The sequence below is a fragment of the Excalfactoria chinensis genome, chromosome Z, assembly GCF_039878825.1.
Source record: "Excalfactoria chinensis isolate bCotChi1 chromosome Z, bCotChi1.hap2, whole genome shotgun sequence".
Lineage (NCBI taxonomy): Eukaryota > Metazoa > Chordata > Aves > Galliformes > Phasianidae > Excalfactoria > Excalfactoria chinensis.
In genome coordinates, this window is record NC_092857.1 from 15,596,942 (window position 1) to 15,620,423 (window position 23,482).

The window sequence follows — 23,482 nt, forward strand, 5'->3', positions numbered from 1 at the left end:
CTATTAGTGGATATGCACATCCATGTTTGGTTAGAGCAACTCTGGTGAACCCGAGTTGTGTTTTTTATTTCCCACTTTAAGCAGTGTGGGGAGCAAGGTGGGCTGTGCCTTGATTCCTTTAGCACGGAATGGGAAGCATTGAAAAGGCCCAGTCAAGAACAGTGAAGTTTGGATGCAATGAAACATTCAGAATATTAAAACATTGCTACCAAGATGAATTCTTTCACAAATGAGAGAAACACAGAAGTGAAAAATAGTATGTTTCATACCCTTTAGCCTTGTAATTCTTGTTCTTAATGTGGTGTAGGTTTTCTGCAACATTGCATAAAGTTTAGGCAGTTTCATTGTTCTAGTTGAGTAGAAAGGCGATGATGTTATAGGGTCAGACAGGAAAAAGAGATGTGAATGGGCAAAGATTGAGAAGAGGGGGAACGGAGAGAAAGTTTTGGTTTCGTTCTTTCTTTTTCTTTTTCTTTTTTTTTTCTTTTTCTTTTCTTTTTTCTTTTCTTTTTTCTTTTCTTTTTTCTTTTCTTTTTTCTTTTCTTTTTTCTTTTCTTTTTTCTTTTCTTTTTTCTTTTCTTTTTTCTTTTCTTTTTTCTTTTCTTTTTTTTTTTCTTTTTTCTTTTCTTTTTTCTTTTCTTTTTTCTTTTCTTTTTTCTTTTCTTTTTTCTTTTCTTTTTTCTTTTCTTTTTTCTTTTCTTTTTTCTTTTTTTTTTCTTTTTTTTTTTTTTTTTTTCCTGGGAATAGCTGTATTTCTAATGTAATTGAAGAAAAGTAAATAGAACAGAAGGTGATGACAGCAGAACATTCCTGACGAGACTTCTTAAATTGCTGCTCATAGCTGAGAATATAACTTAGAGTGACTTACTTTAATTATATTTGTTTCCTTCACTTTTGGAATTAGAAACCCAAAGAAGGAATGACAGCCTTTCTAGAAATATAAGGTTTAACAGAGAAAAGAAGGAAGACCTTTAAGCTATGTTTGTATTGGCAGATGAATACTAAATAAGCTGTAGGCTTGCCTTTGCTGAAAAATATCTGAAGGCCGTTGTTATCAACCCAGTGGCAGCTAACCAGTTTGGGCTTAGAACTACAGATCACTTACTTAAAGTCTGGGATATTAAAAAACAAAGGAAAACACAGGAAAAAAATCCCCGAACATTCCTTCCTACTTTGTAAACGTGTTACCTAGATATACCTGTGATAGAGGCTGCTGCCCCTGGAAGGAGGGTAATGGACAAAAACAGTGGCAGCAATCTAAGGAGAAAACTTATTTTACTAAATACGATATTGGAATACAAGTTAACACAATATGATACAATATAATTACAGCTAGTAAATCGAACAAGACAGAGAGAGAGAGAGAAAGAGAGAAAAAGAGTCCCCGAAAACCTGGAGGGGGGGGCTACTGTGGTCTCCTACTCTACTGACATGAGAGTATGGTGATCTTCCCTCTACTTTGGGGATTTGTAAAGGAGTAGAGATTGAGAAAATAAAAAAGTAAAAAGCGAGGTTTGATTAAGGCTTTCTCCTAAGGCAGAGAGCTATAATATTTTCCTTAGAGATGAAGCAGTTTAAAATAGGCCCTGATCCTTAGTTTGAAAAGGATTCTTATTTTAGAATAAAACAAAACAAGCAAAAAAAGTAACAGCATAAACTTTCCTGTAAAGAAGGATTTTGTGGTGATATTTCCTAATATCAGATATTTGGTATCTCTCAGTTGGAGAGGGCATTTTCTTTTGTTAAACATGCTTTAGTGACTTAAATAATTTTTTGTCAAATAAATCAAGAAATATATAGATTAAGAAATGCTGTATGGATGTACAAGGTAGGGTAATTTGAATGCTGTCTGTTGGTAGTTAGCATTTCAAATCTGTCAACATAATATTAAAATGTGCTTTGGTTGTAGTGGTTTAGTGTTTTCTGTTCAGCATGTTTAACTTATTGCGGGAAAATATTTTATGCTCAAAATGAGCATGAAGTTCCTTAATGTATGTTTGAGTGTTATGACTTAACTGTCCATATTTTCCCAGTATAAGTCTGAATTCCGCGCAGTATTTGCAGAATTTTTACATGGTTGCCCAAAAGATGGTTGTTTTGGGCTCTCATTTCTGACTGCAAGGAACTGTAACATGTAGGAACCTTCAAAGCTGTTCTTCACAGAAGCAGGCACTAGCAAAATGCACAAATGAGATTCAAGATAATTTAGAGTCCAAAAAAAGAAGTAACTCATGAATTTCACTGATGCTTACCAATAAGCTTTACTTTTTTACTCAAGCTACAGCTGAAATAAGTTGCATTTTCTGGGAGGAAATATTAGACCGATGTATAGATGTTAGTAGGCCAGTGCACTAAATCTCCCTTATACGGTGGGTAATCTTGCCTGTTTTTAAGCCCATGTTAACAAGTGGTGAGGACAGAAAAACAAATTATAATTAACATGACTGCTGTTATAAACTTACAGTTACTTTCACAATTTTGGATATTGCTTTTGCTTATTTAATGAACAAATAATCTACTTTAAGTAGTTATAAATTCTAGTCATCCCTGACGTGTGACACGTTGTCTGTTAATATTGTTTTCTTCACGGATTTGTGAACATTAAGCATGTTTTAAAATAGTGTTAGGTATATTCTGAGAAAAACTAGAAGTGAAAAGTACTCCAGCTAGTGCAGTGGCTATTGATTTTTTTTTGCTGCTGACCAAGTTGTAAACAGAACTGGCTGTTAATAAGAGAAGAGCTGCATGCACTGAAGTGCCGAGCAGGGAAGTTTAAAGCTACTATAAATCGTTCTTCAGAAAATGAAAAGAAATTCAGAAACATCTTTTATACTGACAGTTTCAGTAAATTTGTATAATCTTTCAGAGCTTATTTTTATAGTCTTATTCACGTATGTTCCTTCATTCTCACAATAATAGAGTGGATTTTGATAGAGTTTTTTAAATTTTGTACCAATAGGATTCTAAACATGTCTCAGACTGCATTAGGCTCACATCTATTATTGCTTATTAAAAAGTACCATTAAGTTAGCAGGAGGCAATCTGAAAATTTAACCATCATTATCTTCATAATGCATATTTCCATATTTCTTAAGAAATTAGTAGCATACTTTTGTCTGAACTGTTAGGTGCAATTGCTCTCTCCTAGCCAGTACAAAAGTATGTTTAGTTACTATTTTAACAGGCCATGTCTAGCTGCAGTAATTTGTGTATGCTGTAATGTTTGCTTTCCCTGTAACTGATGCTGAGGAAGTAAATTAACTTCTGACCAGACTAGACAGACTGTAGGCAGCTCCAGAATGTGTGTGGGCAAACACTTCTTGCAGCTGGTTATTTTTGCATTGTTTGCATGAAAGATTTTATGAACAGTTTCTACTAATTCTTTATAACTCACGTATGATGTATTCTATATAAAATATTTGAAATCTGATCCTGTATTAATGTGTTCTGGACACTTATGTGCTTCTGATGATTGTCATTTGCTATCAATCTAATAAGGTAACATCTACTAATGTTAGTAATGCCATTTAAATTGAAGTATATTAAAAAATTATTTCATAGAATAATTGCTTAGTTCTACATTGTTGGGGTTTTTTTTGTTTGTTTGTTTTTTGTTTTTTTTTTTTTTTGTTCCAGTAGTTTTAGTGAGAGGTTTTTATAGATAGTTTGATCTGAATTGAATGATCTTCAGAAGTAGCATTTTTCATTATGAGTTGTATTTTAATAACTCAACAACAAAGAAGTGGCTTACTCCCTTCTGTAAAACTGGTATGTTTTGAACTAAGAAAAGAAACAGCTCCGAATGCAGTGGTTTTGACTGTTATATCATGAGATCAAGGAGTATTTGTATGTACCCCAAAGTTATATCATGAGATTGAGGAGTATTTGTATGTACCCCAAAGTTATATCATGAGATCGAGGAGTATTTGTATGTACCCCAAAGTTATATAAAGGGAAATTTAGCAGCAGTAATGCTTTATCATACAGAGATGTTGATTGTGCCTACCTGAGAAAGAGACTAGTAATCTGAATGTCGCTGTCTGTACTGGAATTCAAGAATGAGGTAGGTTTCCATTTGAAGTACCGGTTTTGCCTTAAGGGTTTATTCCACTTCAAAAAAAAGTAAGCAGTAGTCTCCTTCCAGAGAGCTAATAGCTACTCAGATAGTAGGACAGTAAAAGAAGGCTAGCAAAACTCTTTCCTTTTGTAGTCCCAGTGGAGTGGGAGAGACTCCAAATATAAATAAAAGTGCTGGAGAACACAGAAATATATGAGCAGTAGCTGATTAGGTTACTTTTATCTCATAGCTTGAGTTTGCAAAAAATGATTGTAAGATGTATTTACAATACAGCTTTAAATGGGAAGAAAATTAATTAAGATAATTATGGAACAACAGTGCAGTCAACTATTCTTTCAAAGCAGATGTCATTTAAATAACTTAACAGTTACTCTTGTGCCTCACATTAATTTCTCCCTCATGAGTAGTTGTCTCAAGGCTGCAGAGATTTATACAGGATGCTTCAGGTGAAGCTTCTTTTTTTCTGAACTGGCACCATGTGACTACTACTCATACTTGCATCTAGACTGATATTTGAAGTTTTGATGTGATAACTCTAAAACTTCTATTGGAGAAGTCTTTATAGAGAGAGTAGATAAAGTCTTTTGGTTTGTTTTCAAAGTAATGATGCTGAAAAACAGATGTAAATACATTACATGAAATGGTTGAAGCTGCAATTAGTTGGAAGTCACGATCATCAAGTTGCAAAGAAGCATTAAAATCCAGCTGCTCCTAAAAGTAGGATAAGCTGGAAGCTGAAGGTGATCCAAGCAAGGACTGTGCCCTCACTGGCCAGGGCAGTCATCTCAACATGAGCAGAACTGCGTACTGATAGTAGGATCTGACAGCAGTCCCAGATATAGCTGAGAGTTAAGCCAGGTTCAGGGTCCACCTGTGGTCTCCAGTCAGGAGATGAGAGCCTGGTACAGGTTTGAAGACAAGCTGCAATATATCTAAGTCCATCCAGGCAACAAGGTCAAAAAGTGGCAGGAGAGATGCTGTAAGTTGAGATGGATTGAGGCAGAAGCCGGAGCCAGGGCTGTAGAAAGGTAGACTTAATCATGTTGCTCAGGCATGGGCTGAAGCTCAGCTTAAGTGGATCTCCTGGTGTGTTTGGGGACACATAGTGAGACTGATCAGATTTGTTAAGGCCTGTTAGTGCCCTCAGGGCCCTGACACATTGTCTGGCATCCTATGTCTTCAGGATGTTTTATTACGCACAAGCTGACTTGAAAACTCAGAATTATTCTTGCATGTAAGATGATGTCACTGGTGTAACTTCATGTCACTCAGTGAGAAAAGAATTACTGAAATACTGTGTTGTTTGTTTCACTCAGGGGTGTGTACAGTGGAGGAGTTGGAATATTTCAGTGAAGGAAGAATGTGGACAGTTGGAAAAAGAAAATAATGAGCTGTGGTTGATTAAGTTGTGTGGTATTATGAAGAGTAGCTAAGGCAGATGATAACAGTAAAATAGCAGCAGCTAAAAGAGGATTTGAAGAACAAACCTTAATTTCAAGAGGGAAACAGTAGAATAAGGTGGCTAAGACGAGATAAAGTGGACAAAGAAAGAGTGAAATCATCCTTGGGGTTAGCTAGATTATCTCATTCTCATCTGAAACAACTGCTGAGAGCATGTGATTTGGAAAAGTGACATTCTGTCTGTCATGTTTCATTTGTGAGCCATTTGGCTGTGATGTTTATGAGGTAATATAAACAAAAATTGATAACTCTATAGAATAAATTTTCTTTCATTGCTGCCCAACAGCAAAGGCTTACTAACCAAGTAGATTAGTTGACTTTTATAAACCATAGTATTGCTGTAATACTTCAAGGGATTCACTCTTAATACAGGATCTTCTCTGAAAGTGATGCTTCCTTTTTTATTCTGTTGGCCCACAAATCAGAGGCCAGCATTGGTGGTGCAGCAGTAGAGGCTAGGCTTCCCAACAGTATTCCATTTTGTTGCTGTGTGACAGATGGCAAAAGAGGGGCACGCTGACACAGTGGCATCTCATGTGGAAGTGGGGATGAATTTCTTCCGGTTTTTGTTGCAAGAGGAGACTTTAGTGTGTCTCCCCTTGTCTGGTCAATGAAATACCTTATCCGTTAGTATCCAGTGTAGTAAATTGTTTTGATTTTCACTGTGCTTTAAATACGTCTACCAGAGTAGAATCAGAGCTTTGCTTCCTGATTCTGGAAATCTAGTCAAATAGAAAGGATCCAAAGAACTGTTGGATGACAGTTTTCAGACCATCTGCGTAAAACTTCTTTATACTTTTCAGCATAGCAGTCTGCCACAGACATGGAGTAAAAATCCTAACTCTGTGTGGTGCATAGGGCTGGCTGCTGCCCCTTCAGTCTTGGGTGAAACTCCAAGGAATTGTGAACATGATAATCTTCTGTATAAAGGCAGATAGAAAAATCAGGAAAAAAGTTACAGGAAAGAGTGTCAATACATTGGAACAGGCTTCACAGGGAAGTGATGGATTCACCATCACATATTCAAGAAATGTGTAGATGTGGCCATGAGGAGTGTGGTTTAGTGTGCATGGTAGCATGGCTGGACTTGATGATCTTAATGTTTTTTCCAGCCCCAGTGATTCTATGAATTGAAGGTGTGTTACCAAATTCCTCCATGTATAAGAAATGGCACCCATTGACATTCGTCAGTGGCTGCTGAAAGTTTGTGGAGTCTACACAGTGGATATGAGCCCAGTGAAGCGGTGGGTGGTGTGTTTCATTAGTGGTAACAGTGACATGAAAGACAAGCCACTTTCTGGATAGCCAGGCACAGCTATTACACCACAAAATGAATAGATATTACTGCTGGTGAAAATGCATAGGTAGCAGTGGTGACAGTGTTGAAAAATAGTTTCATAGTTGAGAATTTGCTTTGTCAAATAGTGTTATTGTGCTCTTTGTGCCTGTTGTAGTTTCCACAGAAATAAACAGGAAGTATTACTTTCAGACCAACCTATATACAATTGACTAGTTTAAGCTATAAATGTTTGATGACATTAAAATAAAAAAGAACTTGTCTTAATTTATCAGCTGTGTTTTATAGACTTTGAGATTAGGCTGAGGTTATTTGAATAAGTGTTGCCTAAATCTGTACATTCGGTTAAATAGGAAGGCAAAATCAAGAAAATAGGATGGAGCCAAAAAACAAGACCATGCTTTGCCATAGAACAATTTGAGTGAAGATTCCCGTATCTTTGCATTTCTTGTTTAGTTTTACATAATTCAAAGGCTCTTGTTCAAAATGCATGGACTTCCCTCACCCAGAGGTGGGCTGTGGAACATTAGTTTCATTCTTCACAATTTTGGAATTAAACCCTTTGACTTTTGTTGTTCTTGCTATAAAGAGAGCACAGTTTTTAGTCACTGTCTAGTTATATGAATGTATGTGTGGGGAGAAACTTGACATTTATGAAGAACAAGCAGCAAATATGTCACCTGTGTGTTTTGTTTTCACTCTCCACATTGTTTTCCCCCCTTCCTTGTTAGCTTTATCAGGCTTTCTAACTAAACAGCAGTAAGAGCTTTTGAATTAGAAGCAGAAGTCTTCTACATTTTCATTTAAATCACTGTAAATAAGAGGAATGTAACTGAATTTCCTTAAAGAACATAATATTCAGTTGATAGTTGATACAGGCTATGCAGGATTTCTGCTTGTCTTTCAGCTGATTTGCCTACAAGAGGTTTCCACTGATCCGCAGGCAGACTGCCTTCTCAACTGTGTGATCCTAGATGAATTTCTAGGATTAGGTTATCTGCTTAAAGAGTAGTGTGTATTGGAAAGTTGATGATTGGCGACTGCACAGGTGGCTGTTAATCATGAATGTCTTATAAATTATAGATTATATTGCTGAAAAGATCATACATCAAATCTCCCCAGTGAGTTTTGTGATTACTACAAATATTAAATATTTTTGGGTAATTCTTAATGTTCTAAGCCCCATTGTCTGAAGTATTTCTATAGTCTGTATACTGCTGTCTGGGCTAGGCTAGACTAATTTGAATTATTTGCATAAAGGGATCTAGAAGCACTTACATGACATTAGATCCAATATGACTGACTTTATGTACAAGAGGGTTGAGAAACAGTCTGGTGTCATCCTGGTGCTTTCTCAGAGTTATTCTGGGGCATGAAGCCCATGTTTGCCTGGGTGCTGCTATGAGCTTGTGCTAGCTCTGTGAATTTTTGCCCCAGATGGTCCTCAGCTCAAGTAGTTTTCATTGTGTATACACTTGTGCTGTGCATGCAGCCACCCAGTTAATTCTCCTATAAAGCAGGTTCCCAAACAGCATGTTCGAGATACTTGCATAGCTCTGCAGAAGTAGGTTAGCCCTGCCTGTGTTTGCTGTCTGACCACAGGTGAGGAACAGGATGGGCTGCACTGCGCTCCCCTGTGCTTCAGGTGTTAGCAGCTCATGGAGCTAGATTTTGTCCTGGGGACTTCACTGGGGTGCTAGAGGCGACTGCAATGCTCTGATCCTAGGGCAGTGTTGGGAGCTGGAGCTGTGCTTGCATAGTGCTGTGGTTCCGCTGATGCTGTGGCTGTTGCAAGGATTTCCTTTTCTGTGGAATAATTATAGTAGAACCCAAAAGAGCCTTATTAAGTATTTAGTACTTAGAAATATTTAATGAGTTATATTTCCAAGGGCAAACCAGTTTAGCATTTAGCTTTGAAAATGCACACAAAGCCACAGGTCAAATGTTAACAGTTATTGTCTTGTTTATTCCGTGTATTTAGATGACTAGTGCTTCTTTTTGTAAACAGATTTGCCTGAAAATAAAGCACAGAAAGTTCCTGCCCTGGTTATTAAACTAAACCTGGAGTATATGTATATATTTTTCATATGACTTTTTATGTTCTTATGCAGTATTTATACATCTCTATTTCAGTGTTGGTATTTTTTCTTTTTTCTTTCTTTTTTTTTTTTTTTTTGGTGCTGCTTAATATAGAAACAGCAGTAGTTTAGGTTAAACAATTCAGTGTTTCTTTCATTCATCCAGAAACCATCTTTGCAGTGTTGATAATTTAGGATTGTTTTGCAAGCAAATAATGCCATTAGTTTCTGAGAGTGTAACTGCATGTAAGTGGGAAACTTGCTTCACCTCCAAACCCAGAAGAAGCTATTATGCAAGTTATACTACAAAACAGAACCACATGGATACCACATGGACTGTTTGGCATTATGAACTATCCCATATTTTGTTTATGTTGTAAGAATAATAAATATGCCCTGGTTAATGACTCTGATAAGGCATTGTCACCTTAGTTACAGTATTTCAGTAATAAATCTACTACCAGTAAATCATCCCACTGTATTTTATCTTCCACAAGTTCAGCTTTATGAGCCTTCTGTATAAAAATGCAGTACATAAGACCTGAATGCAACTATCTGAACTGTATCTGAAATGACAGGTCACTCATGTCTACAATATACATGAAAGAGCGCTATACTAACTTGTTTTTAGTTTATTAAATTGCAGCATTTGTCTAGGTTGGGTGCTGTGGAGAGTTCTGACCTGGCAGTTTATCCGTGTTCTTCTTGTTCAGAATTTCAGTTTTTATGGTGACTATAAACTGTGATGCTTCTGTTATTCCTAATAAATGCCATAATAATCATAAAAAATAAAGAAACTTGTTTTCTAAGAATGGTTATCTATTTTGTCTCATGTGTCTGGTGTGCGTCTGCAAATGCACACACCTGCTGATTATTTTGATCATTCAGTCTCAGATTACTTAAATCTCCATGTAGACTTAATTCTAAATGAGTACCTTTATTTTTCATGAGTTTTCTCTTGGACTTTTTTTTTTTCATATATGTGTTGCGATCTGATTATGTGTGCCATAATATCTACTTTTGTTTAGTATATCTCCAACAGATGACCAAAAGGGGGTGCTAATAGATCAAACAGTCAGATGAGTTGCATGAAGAGGTTAAGAAGTCTTTTTTTTTTTTTTTTTTTTCTTTTTTTTCTTTTCTTTTTTTTTTTTTTCCTGCTATGAATTCAGTCTCAACTCCTAGATTAGATCAGGTAAATATAAGTTTTTGTATATAGGTATTGTATAACATGCCAGTAAATGTTGCGCTTTGTGGAAGGCAAACTCATGTCTTGTGAATATGGCTGCTTGTCACCTTGTGCTAGGTTTGTGGGCATTACTTTTGAGATTACCAGAGCCTCTGTGGCTGGCATCCCCTTCCACAAGACTTAGGCTTGTGTGGTAAATAAACAGCCCATATAGGTTTTAAATGCTATTTTTAGCAGACTCTTAAGAACTTCATGTTTGATAATTTTAAAGTGTTGACTAGAGATATCCAAAGTTACTAAAGTAAATTTTTAAGCCTTAATTCAGAAACTGAAGAAGAGATGTATGTCCACAGAAGCAAAGAACTCTGCTATCTCCTTGTTGTGTAGTGGGGTAGGATAGTCAAGAGACTATAAACTCGTGTATGGGCTGTATTGAGGACTGAAGAATTTCACATGCCTTCATAATGGGCCCCTCCATTTGTCTGGTAGAGTTACATAATCTATTTGTGACTTTACTGACTGTAGAAGGGGAGTAACCTTTTCCCGTAGAAGAAATCTGTGTGGATAGCTGGTCGTGGTTTTTCCAAAATAAGCAAAACTTACTGAATTTTATGAAGTCTACAGATACAGGGTTGCAGTTGTATTCATCATTAATTCATTCAGTGTTACTGAGCTGATGGGAGAGTATTTTTTTTTTTTTTACAAATATTTCCCAAGAAGACCATGTAGAGTACCCATTGCCAACTTTCTGTTCTTCTCTCTGTGTTCAGTATAAAAGATCTTTAAATTTACTGTGAGATTCTAAAATAACAAGTTGTAACTATAACTCACTCTGGATGTAAAATTCCTGTCTATAATGCTTCTCTAAAGGAATGTATGTTAGGGAAGAAAAGGTGACACTTTTTGAAAATCTTAACACTGGAACCCAGAAATGTAATTGAAGTGTGCTGTTTTATAGCAGATCTTAAAGTAAACTTTATGCCAAGCTAGGCCATGATTGGACTTATGCTAAAGACAAATTTGCACTATAAATAGTTATATTTTAAGTGAAATGCAGACGTTAGTGTGGTGAAATGATCATAAATGGTACAAGTGATTAAATGATGATAGTGTGAAACAATTATACAGGATCTTGTAGATCAAATTTAAGGTATTTATATGCCTAACTCATTTGGGAAGGAAAGGGAAGAAGCAGCACTTTTGTAATTGTAAATGGAATAGTATTTTAAGTCGTGATATTCTCTCTGGGCAGAAGGGCCTGCTCCAGGTTCATCCCAAGTTAGTTGTGTTTGTGGAAAGACAAAGATACCTCTACATTTGTGTTGATGTTCAAAGGACAAAATAGGTATCTTCCATTAATACAGTGACTGTATTTGAGAGAGAAAATCTTGAGGAGAAGGGAGCTGGTGCCAGATGCATCTCCAGCAGCCACAGCCAGGCCTCCTTGTTGGCAGAAATAAAGCCTTCTTAGAGACTAGAAGAACTTGCGTAAGGTTTCCTACAGTCCAAGAAGCTGCAGAGTTGATTAGCCTCATACTGAGCGTGTGGGAAAGTACCAGGAAGATCAGAGAGGACATGAGTGACTTTTTAATAAACCTTAATTTTACTTTTGTCTAAATCACTTTGAGTTTTTTGTTTGTTTGTTTTTAAAGGCTAACTATTCTAATAAGCCCCAGCTTTTGCATTTAAAGCTTGTTTGTTCATCAGTAGGGAACTCACTGTAAGAAAAATGCTTACGCAAATCTGCAGCAGAGCTTTGGCCAGCTTGGAGTTTCATCTCACTTTGGTAGATTGTAAGCGTGAAGGAAGTTTGTCTGATCTGTATATGGATGGGAGATTAATGAACCTAGATGACAGAGAGGTTGATTTTTACTAGCTGTTATGTCTAAAAGTCTCTGTAGAGTTTCTGAACTTTGGAATTAAAATACTGATGTATTTATTTAAAATATTCTGTGTGCAGTGATTTTAAATCAGAGCTTGGTTCATTGTGAGAAATGGGACTTTCTCCTCTTGTGGCATCAACCTGAGATTTTTGGCCAGGGGAAAAAGAAAGCCTAAGCAGCTGAAAAAGGCAAAATGTAGTAATGTTAAGCTATGTTGCTTAGAAGGAAAAAAAAAAAAAAAAAAGAGAAAAGCATATTACAGTCCCAGAGGTGAGAAGAAAGGATTCTATCATAAGAAGATAGAGTGATAAATTTGGTCTGTTGGAGAAGCCATCTAAAGGTTCAGGGTGTATGTGGGCAGAGTCGAGTATTAATTTGGAATCTTATGAGAATTGCTTTATTGTTGTGGACAGAACAAAAGGTTGTGGTGGCATAGTCACTTGAGGTATTTAGGTCGTATATTCATTAAATTTAAAGGATAAGTAAGTGTTATCAAGACTGTATGACTGATTTGTGAAGGAAAGTGTGATTGATCATATGATGCTTATGATTGTGGGAGTTTGAAAAGAGCGTTGTGGGACATAGGTAACTTTCCTCAGCTTAGCATCTGACATAAGGGAAACTGCAAAGAAACTTGGTGAAAATCAAATAAGTTCTCTGGGAAACAGTAACACTCTTATTTACTTTTAAATAGTAATATTTCAGGTTGCATGATATTTTCAAGTTGCTGATATTTCTAGTTTCTAGGATACTTTCCTACGAGAGTTGGAACATATAGTAGTACCAAGAGTCTGTCATCTTTGAAGTAAAGCTGGTGTTTTATGTATTCTTACGCATAGTCCTCCATGAACTTATGCTTCAAATTCTCTGTCTGTCCAAATACTTGTTTTCAAACAGTTCTCAATTACAAAGTTCTTAAAGAAAATTCCACCTCTCTTTAATCCAGACCTGAGCAGATGGCTGCATATTGAAGGGGAAGAAGGTTACTAATACCGGGGCAGGTGAGCTTTTTCTCAAGTGGTGAAAAGGAGCAGAAGTTAAGTTATCAAAAGCTGTCCATCTGTCTTTGAAGAAGAGAGATAAAACATTATGGAGAGCTGCAAGATAGGATGCCTTCCAAATTATCCCATCTGATGTAGACACCTTGTGCAAAAAACATTAACTCATCCTGTGTGCAGTGTAGTGGCATCTCAGGGAAAGGTTCTGCCCTCTTTTAATCTGATGGGATTTTTATAAATATATTTTTCCCTCTCAGCTTTAATTGTAGGAGTTTTTACTTTTTTCTGCAAAGGCAGAAATTTCCAAAATGAGCAGTCACCTGAGTAAGAAGTGTGTCAGATGGCATAATCTGAGTGGAAATAATTTTGGAAGGGCATGGCATTTATGCTTTTTAGAGCTGCTAAATGGTTGTTAATATTAAAAAGCTGGCTCAAACTCAATTTGAAATTTTGTTAAATTGCATTTATATTACAAAGAAAATGTGTGATTCTGATCAGCCTAATTACTCCAATCCTGGCAAACTCAAATACTTCACGTCTCCCTCAGACCTTTTCATAGAGCAAGGAAAAGCTTACTGATTTATACGACATTTTTTTCCCCTGCAGTTCTCTACAGTTTGATTGTGTGATGTAATATCTTTCTTTGGCCATTTATTATGTAATGAAGTGTACACCACATCATATAGTGCTCTAGAATAATTGTGGGATGCTGTTTCGGTACTAAAATTCTTGAGGAGATGAGGAGATAAAGTGTTTGTTTTTTTTTTCCCCATCAGAATGTTTTGCCTTGGTTAAGGTTGGAAATAATGGAAATAAGGTTGGAAATAACTTCTGGAAGTCAAGTGCTGTGCTGCTGTGCTCCTGTTTTAGGGTAACTTCTCCTTGGTTGCATCTAGAAGCATCTCTGTAGCAAACTGCAGTATTACTATATCCTTTTTTATGTCTTACTTGATTGATATGTGCAAACTGAAAAAATGAGAGCTGTGTTAAGCCAGAAGCTCTCTGGAACCGAGATTTTGAGGTAACAGAATAGCTATCATCTGGATGTGAAATTCTTGCATTCCTTGGCTTCCTCAAAAGCTTTGTGTTGTTCTTCTGAGTATCCTTAGAGGCAGTTTTTGTAATTTCAAATGCACATGTTTGTCCACGCACAAAGTTGTGTGATTCTGTATGCTTTATTTGTTGAGTTCAATTTTCATGACTTAGAGACTTTGTTGTCATTACTGGAAAATTAAAGGTAATTTAGTAGCATGTATTCTGTACTAGGTGTAGATATATTGGTGGGAATCTGCATTTGAAAAATTAGTGAACTGAGCTTTTTCTCAGTTGCTTTGTTTTATAATATTATTGTGACTTATTTTATAGTCACTAATTTCCAATTCCTTTCTAGTGCAAGTTTTGCCTCCTCAAAACTTTGCCATGCCAATATTGTCTGAAAATTGAATGCTCATTTAGTTATTTTTCTACATACAGTGCAGCTATTTTCCTCTACGTAGCACTGCAGTGGTTGTTTCCAAGTGATTGTTTTCATATCTTCAAATTAGGCACTGAAGGATATGGTTCAGTGATGGGACTTTGTATGTCACATTGCTGATTGGACTTCATAATCTTGAAGGTCTTTTCCAACCTAGATCTTTCTGTGAATCTGTGAAATGCACTATCACCAGAATCCATGAAAACTGGAGAAAGATTTAAAGCTGGAAGACATGAGTAGGTGCATGCATCACTGGGACTCCATCCTTAGCTACAGCTTCCATGTTCTCATGTCTTACAAATATGCCTTGTAAGGGTATGCTGTTGTAATTCTACAGGTTTTGAATGACTGCATGCTAGTTTTCCCGCTATCCCTTTTGAAGTATTGTTTGTTCAGTAGTTACGGTGTAGTTGGATGTGGAGATTATTTTTGTGTTGAGGATTTTCTGAAAGTCTTGGAATTCTGATTAAAAAGCTGTTCCTTTTTTTTTTTTTTTTTTTTTAATTTCTTTTAAGACAATTGTGGATGGTTTGGTTTCCTCAAAAGGTAGTGGTGTTAAATCACTGGAAGTACAGTTGTAAGCATCCCAAAGGCAATATCTAAAAGTTCTCTTGCATCTGCAAGTATGTTTGGCTTCCCGAGTTGAGTAATCTTCTGAAGAACATTTGAAACTTAAGGGGCTTAGCTCCTGGTTAGTTATTTGTATTCCTGCACTTTTTTGCCTCATTTGTTTAAAATGACCTTAATTAAACGTGAAGCACACTACTAGCTCAGAGAATTGTGCTTTCTGGCTTGCTTCACTTGCTGTTGCATTGTTTTGCCAAAAGATGATTTGCACTCAAAAGGCCTAATCCTGACATTAGTGACATAATGCAAACTAACAGCAAATTCTGTTTTTTAATTCAGTGGTGTGGGATTGGATTCCAGGTTTCCATCTGTACCTTGCAGGTTTAGTAGTTATGCAGAAAGATTAATCAGATTTCCTGGAAGCTAATAAGTTGGCCTGTACTGATTCAGGAATGCAGCAAAATGGTTGTGAACTTTGCCTACTCAAAGACAGAAAATTTTGTTTGAATTATTAGCTTAGAGTTTTTGTTCCGTTTGTTGATTTTTCTTTTTTGCTTATTAAAAAAAAAAAAAAAAAAGTTCTGGTTTGAAGTGCAGAACTGGAGCTTTCCCATTACAAATAGGTTTAGGATTTTTTTCTTCTGATGCCATCATTTTAAGGATCAGAGTTCCAGAATACTTGCAACAGCCTTGTATTTTTCTGTCTGTTCGTGACAAACCAGCTACTGTACATTCATATAGAGCAGTACAGTCCTTGCCACTGGCAGTCTCTCTGTGACAGAGAGCCTGTAGGCTGACATAAAGTGCAGCCTGTTGTGAACTGCTAAGTGGGAGTCTGCCAAAAACTCAGCAGACAGAACTAATTGGGGAGAAAAAGGATTTTTGTGCCCTCATCTCTCCCTCTTCAATTTTTTTTACAAGACGGATATTGTTAAAGTAACTTGTTTATGTAAGATTTGTCTGCCTCTATTTTCTCATTGCATGAATCATTTTTTAACTTCAAGTCTTGCACCGCAGGTCACTGAGCACTTCCACATGGCGGCTGGCACAGGACCAAACTCGAGACACGCAACTCATCACAGTTGATGAAAAATTGGTAAGGGTTTTCTACTGCATACTGCTATGATACAGCCTTCGGGGTTATTTCTACACAATAGGCATTCAGTATGGTATTCTGCGCTCTTCTAGGAAAGCCATACAAATGTGAACTACAAAGCAAAAATCCTTCATACATTTTTTAAAAGGCAGCATTAGTAAAACAAGTATGTGAAGGAAATATGGCATTCCAAGTATTAAGCAATATAAAGTGATGAGTACCTTGTTTATTATTACATTGTGGTCAGGGATCAGTATGAGCTGTAATTTATAACAAGTTTTATGTTTTTGAAATCTGAGTATTCTTCTGTGTAGTGGAATCATACAGAATTTGCCAGCTTCCTAAAATTATCTTCATTAGGACCCATATTACAAAATAGTGTGCATAAAGAGGCATGTAAGGTTATTGTTACTATGTACATATACTCTAGCTTTTGAATATGCATGAAGGTTGGATTACAACTAGGAACAAACGCATAACATTCTTCTGCTAATCAGTAGCAGATCAGAAATTTGGCAATCTTTTCTTGTAAGTTCTTCCATAATGTGTGGTCTGTTACTCTAGATGCAACCTGACACTTATGTTTACATTATTCAATGGTATAATTTTTGTAAGACTTCTGGAGGGAATGCGTCACAGCAGAAGCATGCTTTTCATTGGTTTTCATATCACTTTTGAATCTTCAGGAAAAAAAAAATAAAATCCCATCATATATACCAGGCAGTTCGTATTGTGTCTGCTTGCTTCTAATCCTGAAACTATGTTAACTACTTGCAAACAAAAAGAAATATTTGGTATTTCTATTTTTAAATGGAACATTTGTACAGGTAACTATCTATCCATTGAGACAGCTAAAGATTATTAGAAAAAAATGCACCTAGTTTGACAACTAGAGGACTTTCATTTTTCGTAGTTTGTAATTTACATTTAGCAATAATAAATTTTTACCTATCTGTAAATATATATATATATATATGTATAGTAATTGTTTCTTCAGTATTTAAGAATTTTAACATCATCCTAGGTTCAAAAATAAGGGAAAAAATATTTTAGCAAGGATGGTTATCTTGCTAATCTTACTGCATAAGTTGGGTTTCAGAAAGTTCCATTTAATGTATAGGAGTTCATGAGTCACTGTGTAAATATGATGCACCATGTCGATAGGCCTTCATTTCCCTAAATATATTGTAAAATAAATTTGATTATTATAACACTTTTTTTTTATGTATAAAAAAATCTAAGTAGAATATTTATAATAACTGACTTTACACCATCAGATTTCCCTGTTGTGACCCCCAGTGATGAATATGTAAATCTGAAAGAGACTGTAGTGCAAAGACAGACCCACAAGATAGATACTCTTTTATCTTCCATTTTATAGTTACATGTACATTATCTTAAGTTAGAGTTTTGCATTACTTTGTCTGTCTAGCAATGACAGTTTATCCTTACAGTTGAGTTAAACTACTTAGAAATGCAACTGTTCTCTTCTCTCGGTGTTAGTGTAAATGAATTGTAAATGGCATAGTTGTTTCTAATATCTGTGTTCAAGTCGAAGGCACTCATAGTCATTGGGATGTTTCTGAAGCCTAATGTTAGTAGCCACTGGATCATTTTCTTCAAGTTCACTATTTGCTTGTCAGTTGTAGACATGTGTAAACTAAGTGGTCATTTAAAACTCAGCTATTCTGAATATTAGAGATTCTTGGGCCTGAAACAAAAGGATATGAAATTAGAGTAAAATTTCTAAAGTTTAATTTGAATATTTAGATAAATTTTTGAAGAATTATTCCTAGTGCAATAAAATGTCCAATAATTGGTATTAGTAAGCAGAACTGCACGTCCCATTAGAAAGGAGGGCCTTCACAAAGAGGTTTAATGTGATTTTCACCTTTTTGGGGATTTTTAGAATTTCTCTAGACATGTGTTAAACCCTGTGCATAAATAGAGTGCTGCATTAATATATTTTAGATTTTTGTAGCACATTTCCTAATTTTAAGTAACATTACATTACAGGTAATTTAATAGGTAATTTTTTAAATGACTTTGCGAGATATAATAAAAGTACTGTTTCTCTGCAAGTTGTGGTTAAACAGTATTCCAGAAGTCAATACTTGACATTTAATTTTAAAAAGCCCTCCCTTTTCTTACTACTACAAGAAACAGGCATCTGTAGTTTGAAGTCATTAATTATATTTTGATGAATTTGATGGCCTTTTCATATAGATATGTATAGATATTTTAAGTCTGACATCACCTTTCAAGTAGTTTTTTTTATGTATCAGAAAGAAGATGCAGGAATGGGCAGAAAATGTGGTATGGTTCTCCATTTGCTGTATTCCTTCTGTAACTCATATTTGGAAACTGGTCTCCTCTGGGAGTTGATGATTACAAGGCTAATATAGAGTAACACTGGCTATTACGAGCTTCTAATTGGTTATTGTAATTGAGTCTATTGTCAGTGCTTCTGTGGACTATGTATTCCTACATGAGCATACACTTAACTGGAATGTGATTGACAAGGATTCCTTTGAATTAGCTAGAATCTGTATGGATCAAAAGGAACAAAATATTCTTTCTCTTAGAAGAAACAAATGAAATAGAAGGGAGATAAGTATCATAACACAAGCAGTAGCCAGTTGCAATCTTCGTGCAGTCCAGCATGCATTGAATACGATAGAAAAAGTTCTATTGAAATAGTGAAAAATGAATGTGAAGTGCAAGATTATCGACATTAGAAAAAATATTCTCAGTGCTCAGTTTACATAGAACACATTCAAAAAACAGTATCTTTGTCTGAATTATTGTTCATTTTTTGTGTGTGGTGAATAAAATAATTTTAGTGAGCAGCTAGATCCAAATAGTGTAATACAGATTGAACAAAGCTTAACAAAAATACAGTTCTTGCATCATATTTTGAATCTCTGGCCACCAATTAGGTCATATTCCAAGAGTTTGGACAAATAGCTGGGTGAAAAGTAGTCTCTCAAGACCCTGCTTGCATTAGGAAATATGGGCTATAGAGGACAAAGGCTGTTGGCAGCAAATCTCCCTCAGGTAGTGTTCTGAAAAATTTAACTGTTTAACTTGATTTTCATGTTCATTATATCAGGCTTTGGTAATTTTGCTTAAAATGGATTTCAAGATTTCAAATAAATAAATAAATAAAAATAAAAATTATTTGTGATTTTCATTTGACATAAATACATTACCTGTGAGTTTTCAGGTAGAATGTACAGAGTTGCAATAAGAGAATTTTATCATGTCTCTTTACCAGACCTCCCTTACCAGAGAGAAGTATCCCTCACTTCACATTCATACCTTTTTCTCATCGTTGCTTTTTGCCACTACATACATTTGTGAGCAACTGTTGTCAAGGGTGAAGAAAAGAGTAAAATTTCGTGAACAGTCTCTACTGAACAACTTGAGAGTTAACAAAGTATTGCAACCACTACCATCAAACTAGTCTGATGGATTAGTTTCACAACAAGATCAGATACCTAGTTTTATGGCTGTGTTGCTCACTTTCTTATGTTTGGGGGAAAAAAAAAAAAAAAGCACACATCAAAAGTTAAAATAAATTTTGTAACTTTATGTACAGTTAACTATTCTGAAAGGAGAGGGATATTCTGAAATTAATGCCTCCTATTTTATGATGTTGGCCCACAACATCACAGGCAGATGTTGGTGGCAAAGCAGTAGAGTCTGAACCTTCCCACCAATATTCTGGTACGTTTTGCTGCTGTGCAGTGGATGGCAGCAGAAGAGCAATCTGACAGAACAATGTCTGACATAGAAGTACATGTTAAGCAAAGTTGTGTCACTGAACTTCTCCACATGGAAAAAAATTGCACCCGCTGACATTCTTTGATACTTGCTGAATGCTGATGGAGACCAAACAGTGGATGTGAGCACAGTGAGGCAGTGAGTGGTAAATTCTGGTAGTGGTGACAGTAGGTCACCTCTGCTGATGCAGATTTTTTGAGTGCAGCATGCAGACTCTCATTCTTTGCTAGTGAAAATGCGTAGCTAATGATGGTGATGGTGTTAAAAAATAGTGTTTTGTATCTAAGAATTTGCTCTATCGAATGGCATTATTGTGCTCTTTGTATTTTTTTGTTTCCATGGAAATTAATAGGAGGCATTACTTTTGGAATGACCCACATGTATGTGGCCCAAGACAATTCTACTTCACTCAGTGTTGCTCAGGCAACCCAATAACCTAGATACCCATAGCCTAGACACTTGGTGTCTGCAATTGTAGGTGCCATACCAAATTACCCTCAAATATTTACCACTAAACAGACTTTTCTGTAGTGGTTAAATGGTGCCATATTAGAACAATATTTCAAAATCGGAACTTGGAGAAGATAACCTTTGCATCTCAATAGCAGCATATTTCACCAGTGGTAAACATGCTATGGCTCTAAACAAAAATGAAAGCAAAGCACAGTTGAAAAGTTTGGTTACTTGGGAGATTCTAGAAATACTGTGGAACAGTAGTTAAGGATCAGCTGTTATTTCTAGCCATATTGCAGATGTTTATATTTTGTATAAAGCCAAGATGAGATGGAATGGATTGCTGCACAGAGTTAAGTATTCAAAAAGAGCTATATCAAGTGCAATTTAGATGGTACAGAAGTGTCTGTGCAGCATGGCAGGAGTATATAGGGCCAGGTTGTGTTACAGGCATGACAGACTAAAGGCAGTAATGCAGTTGACACTTCAGCTGCTGCCCTAATTTATTTTTTTTTTCCTATGTTGTGAATTTTTTCAGCAGTGGTTCAGATGTCTTGTTACTGAAAATCAGACTTCCAGGTAACTGTTGACCTTATGTATATGTTAAATTTGGTGCAGAAAATACAACCACTTTTTCAGGACTGAGGATTTCATCCTTTTCAAATTGTGTTCAAAAGAGTAGTCAGTGCTGCATACTGCATCAGCCTAGTCCAGAACTGATTAATAACTGAGTCTTAGTAGCTTCCTTATTGCTGTTCATTGGTAAGAAATAGTTAGTATCTGTTGTGTTTACTATGGGGTAATCCAGGGGTAATCAGTGTATCAGGATTCTCAGAACACAAACCACTTTGGAGGAAAAAAAGAAAAAAAAAAGTATTGCTTTTTTTTTTTTTTTTTTTTTTTTTTGCAGGGACATTCAGTAACCAGTTGCAGAAATGGTTTAGTTCGTTTTTTTTGTTTGTTTGTTTTTGTTTTTTTGTTTTTTGTTTTTCTGGAAGACTGCATTATTAGCAGTTGTCATGCAGTGTTTGCAGGATAAAGGTGTGCTGTACACCTTTATCCAAATCCCAGTGTTGCTTGGGGCATGGCGCACAGTAAAATTTTACATTCTGAGTTTGAACAGTGATATGTGGACTTGCATATATCTTATAATAAACAGAGATAGTACTGCTGCTCAAAATAAAATATAGAAATAAGTGAAAAATAGCCTGAAATGATGCAGTTTCATCACATATCAGTCTGATTGTCTACAGTGCTGTGAAATAAAGGACATGACAAATAAAACCTTAGCATGCTTTGCAAAGGGTGATCATTCCTAACAGCCTTTCCCAAGAGCCAGGAGTATATGCTGTGCTTTACTGTGAAAAACAATGCAATAATGTGTTGTAAAATTACATGCAAGACAGTATGACATTTGAAGACTGCTTATAGAAGCTGGTTTTGCAACTCAGTGAAGAGCCAAATTATGCATTTATTAAAGACAAGCTTTTACTATATTTTCTTTCCTTGAAACTACTATTCAGCCAAGAATTCTCCAAGCATTACCACTGTGTTAGTTAATAAGTATATGGTGGATGTTCTGTTTTGTTGGGTTTTTTTATATATACTGTTAACCCCTTACAGCTTATTCCTTAAGGGGTGTTTAGGACAGCATTCCTTTTTAGGTGAGGAATGTAGCTTAGAGAATTTTGTGTGCCTTGTATGTATGGCTCTGTGATGCAGCAAAGTTTTATTCAAAGAATAGGTACCTTGATGGCAATCTCTGTGGATTTCAGATGGAGATAGCACTATTATTATGCTTTTCCTCTTCCCACCGCCCCCCCCCCCCCCAACTTCTTTTTTGTAGGTTGTAGGTTGTATTCCTTCTGTTGTTTTGTTTTTTTCTTTCCTCATTTGGATCAGCATCTTCCATTATTACAGCATTTTGGGAGTATTTCAGAATATTCTTTCAATACAAGTGAAATATTTAAGAGAAAGCTAAATGCTCACAGATAACAATACAAATGCATCTGCTTGAATTACAAATATTTAATTATTTAATTAAAGTGTGGACTTGCATTGAGTTAAATACTCAAATACTTCTACTCTTCTTACAGTATCTACTCTTGTTACAGTAACTGTTAATTTGTGTGTCTGAGATCTTTATTGCAATATGCAGTCTTTAAAAACATTACTTTCTTTTTTTTTTTTTCTTTTTCCTTTTCTTTTTCCTTTTTTTTTTTTTTTTTTTTTCCCCCAAGTGAAGACTAGCAATTTTACTCTGAGGGAGGGGAAAAAAAAAACAGCCTTAGATGTCATGCTGTTAATGAGGCATTTAATATTTAAAGGTTAATAATCCTTCTCATTTAATGTACACCATAGTGCTTTATCAGAGTAATGTGTTTATTTCTAAACTTAGGCAGTGTAAGTGACTTGGCTGGTTTTTGTAGTTTTCTCTGATAGTTGCATTTGGTCTTGAGCACTGTACAAGCTCAGGTGTGTGTAGCTACAGGTAATGTAGCTACATATACATTTTCAGCACTGCTAGTTCACTGTTTTGCTGTTTGGCAATTAAATCCTTCTTACACTGGAACATTCGATCTCAATTCAGGCTATACTGCTTGCTGCAACTCCTTTTTTAAACAGTTACATTTTGATCAAGGTTGCAGTGGTTTAGAAAACCTGGTTGGCTGGATATCAAGAGACATCTTTCTGTCAGAATGTCTGCAAGTGGCGATTTACTGCCTTAGATGAAGAAAGTTCCTGTGCCTTTAAGCAGTTAGAGAAGCTAAGGAAATTCTAATCAAATTTACTGCTTTTAAGAGCAATAAATACTGCTAATTGAGTAAACTGCAGCATGATTTGTTTATTTTTTCATTTTAGATAAATATATTTTGCAGATAGTGCAGAACTTAGCGTAAAGTGATCTACAGATGTACCAATCTCCTCCAATTGCATCCTCATCCCTACATAGATATACTTCTTTTTGGAATAGGTCAGATGATTTGGGTTTCTTCCTCAGAGGCCCTTTTCTTTGGGTGCATGGTAGTGCTATCTCAGCTGGGTATTGAAAGGAGGAGTGTCTGAGATTGCAGTTACACAACCTCCTAACATCTCGAGTGTCTGTTTTGTCTGGACTTCCT

The 23,482-nt window shown here is 35.8% G+C and overlaps 1 protein-coding gene across 1 annotated transcript in view; it reads left to right on the plus strand.

The window, feature by feature from the left end:
• NDUFS4 (NADH:ubiquinone oxidoreductase subunit S4) overlaps positions 1 to 23,482 on the plus strand; it is a 46,596-nt gene that overhangs the window by 4,752 nt on the left and 18,362 nt on the right. Inside the window, exon 2 of the mRNA XM_072359458.1 lies at positions 16,043 to 16,121. Within this exon, the coding sequence (XP_072215559.1) occupies positions 16,043 to 16,121 (79 nt within the window). The remainder of the gene's footprint in view (positions 1 to 16,042; positions 16,122 to 23,482) is intronic.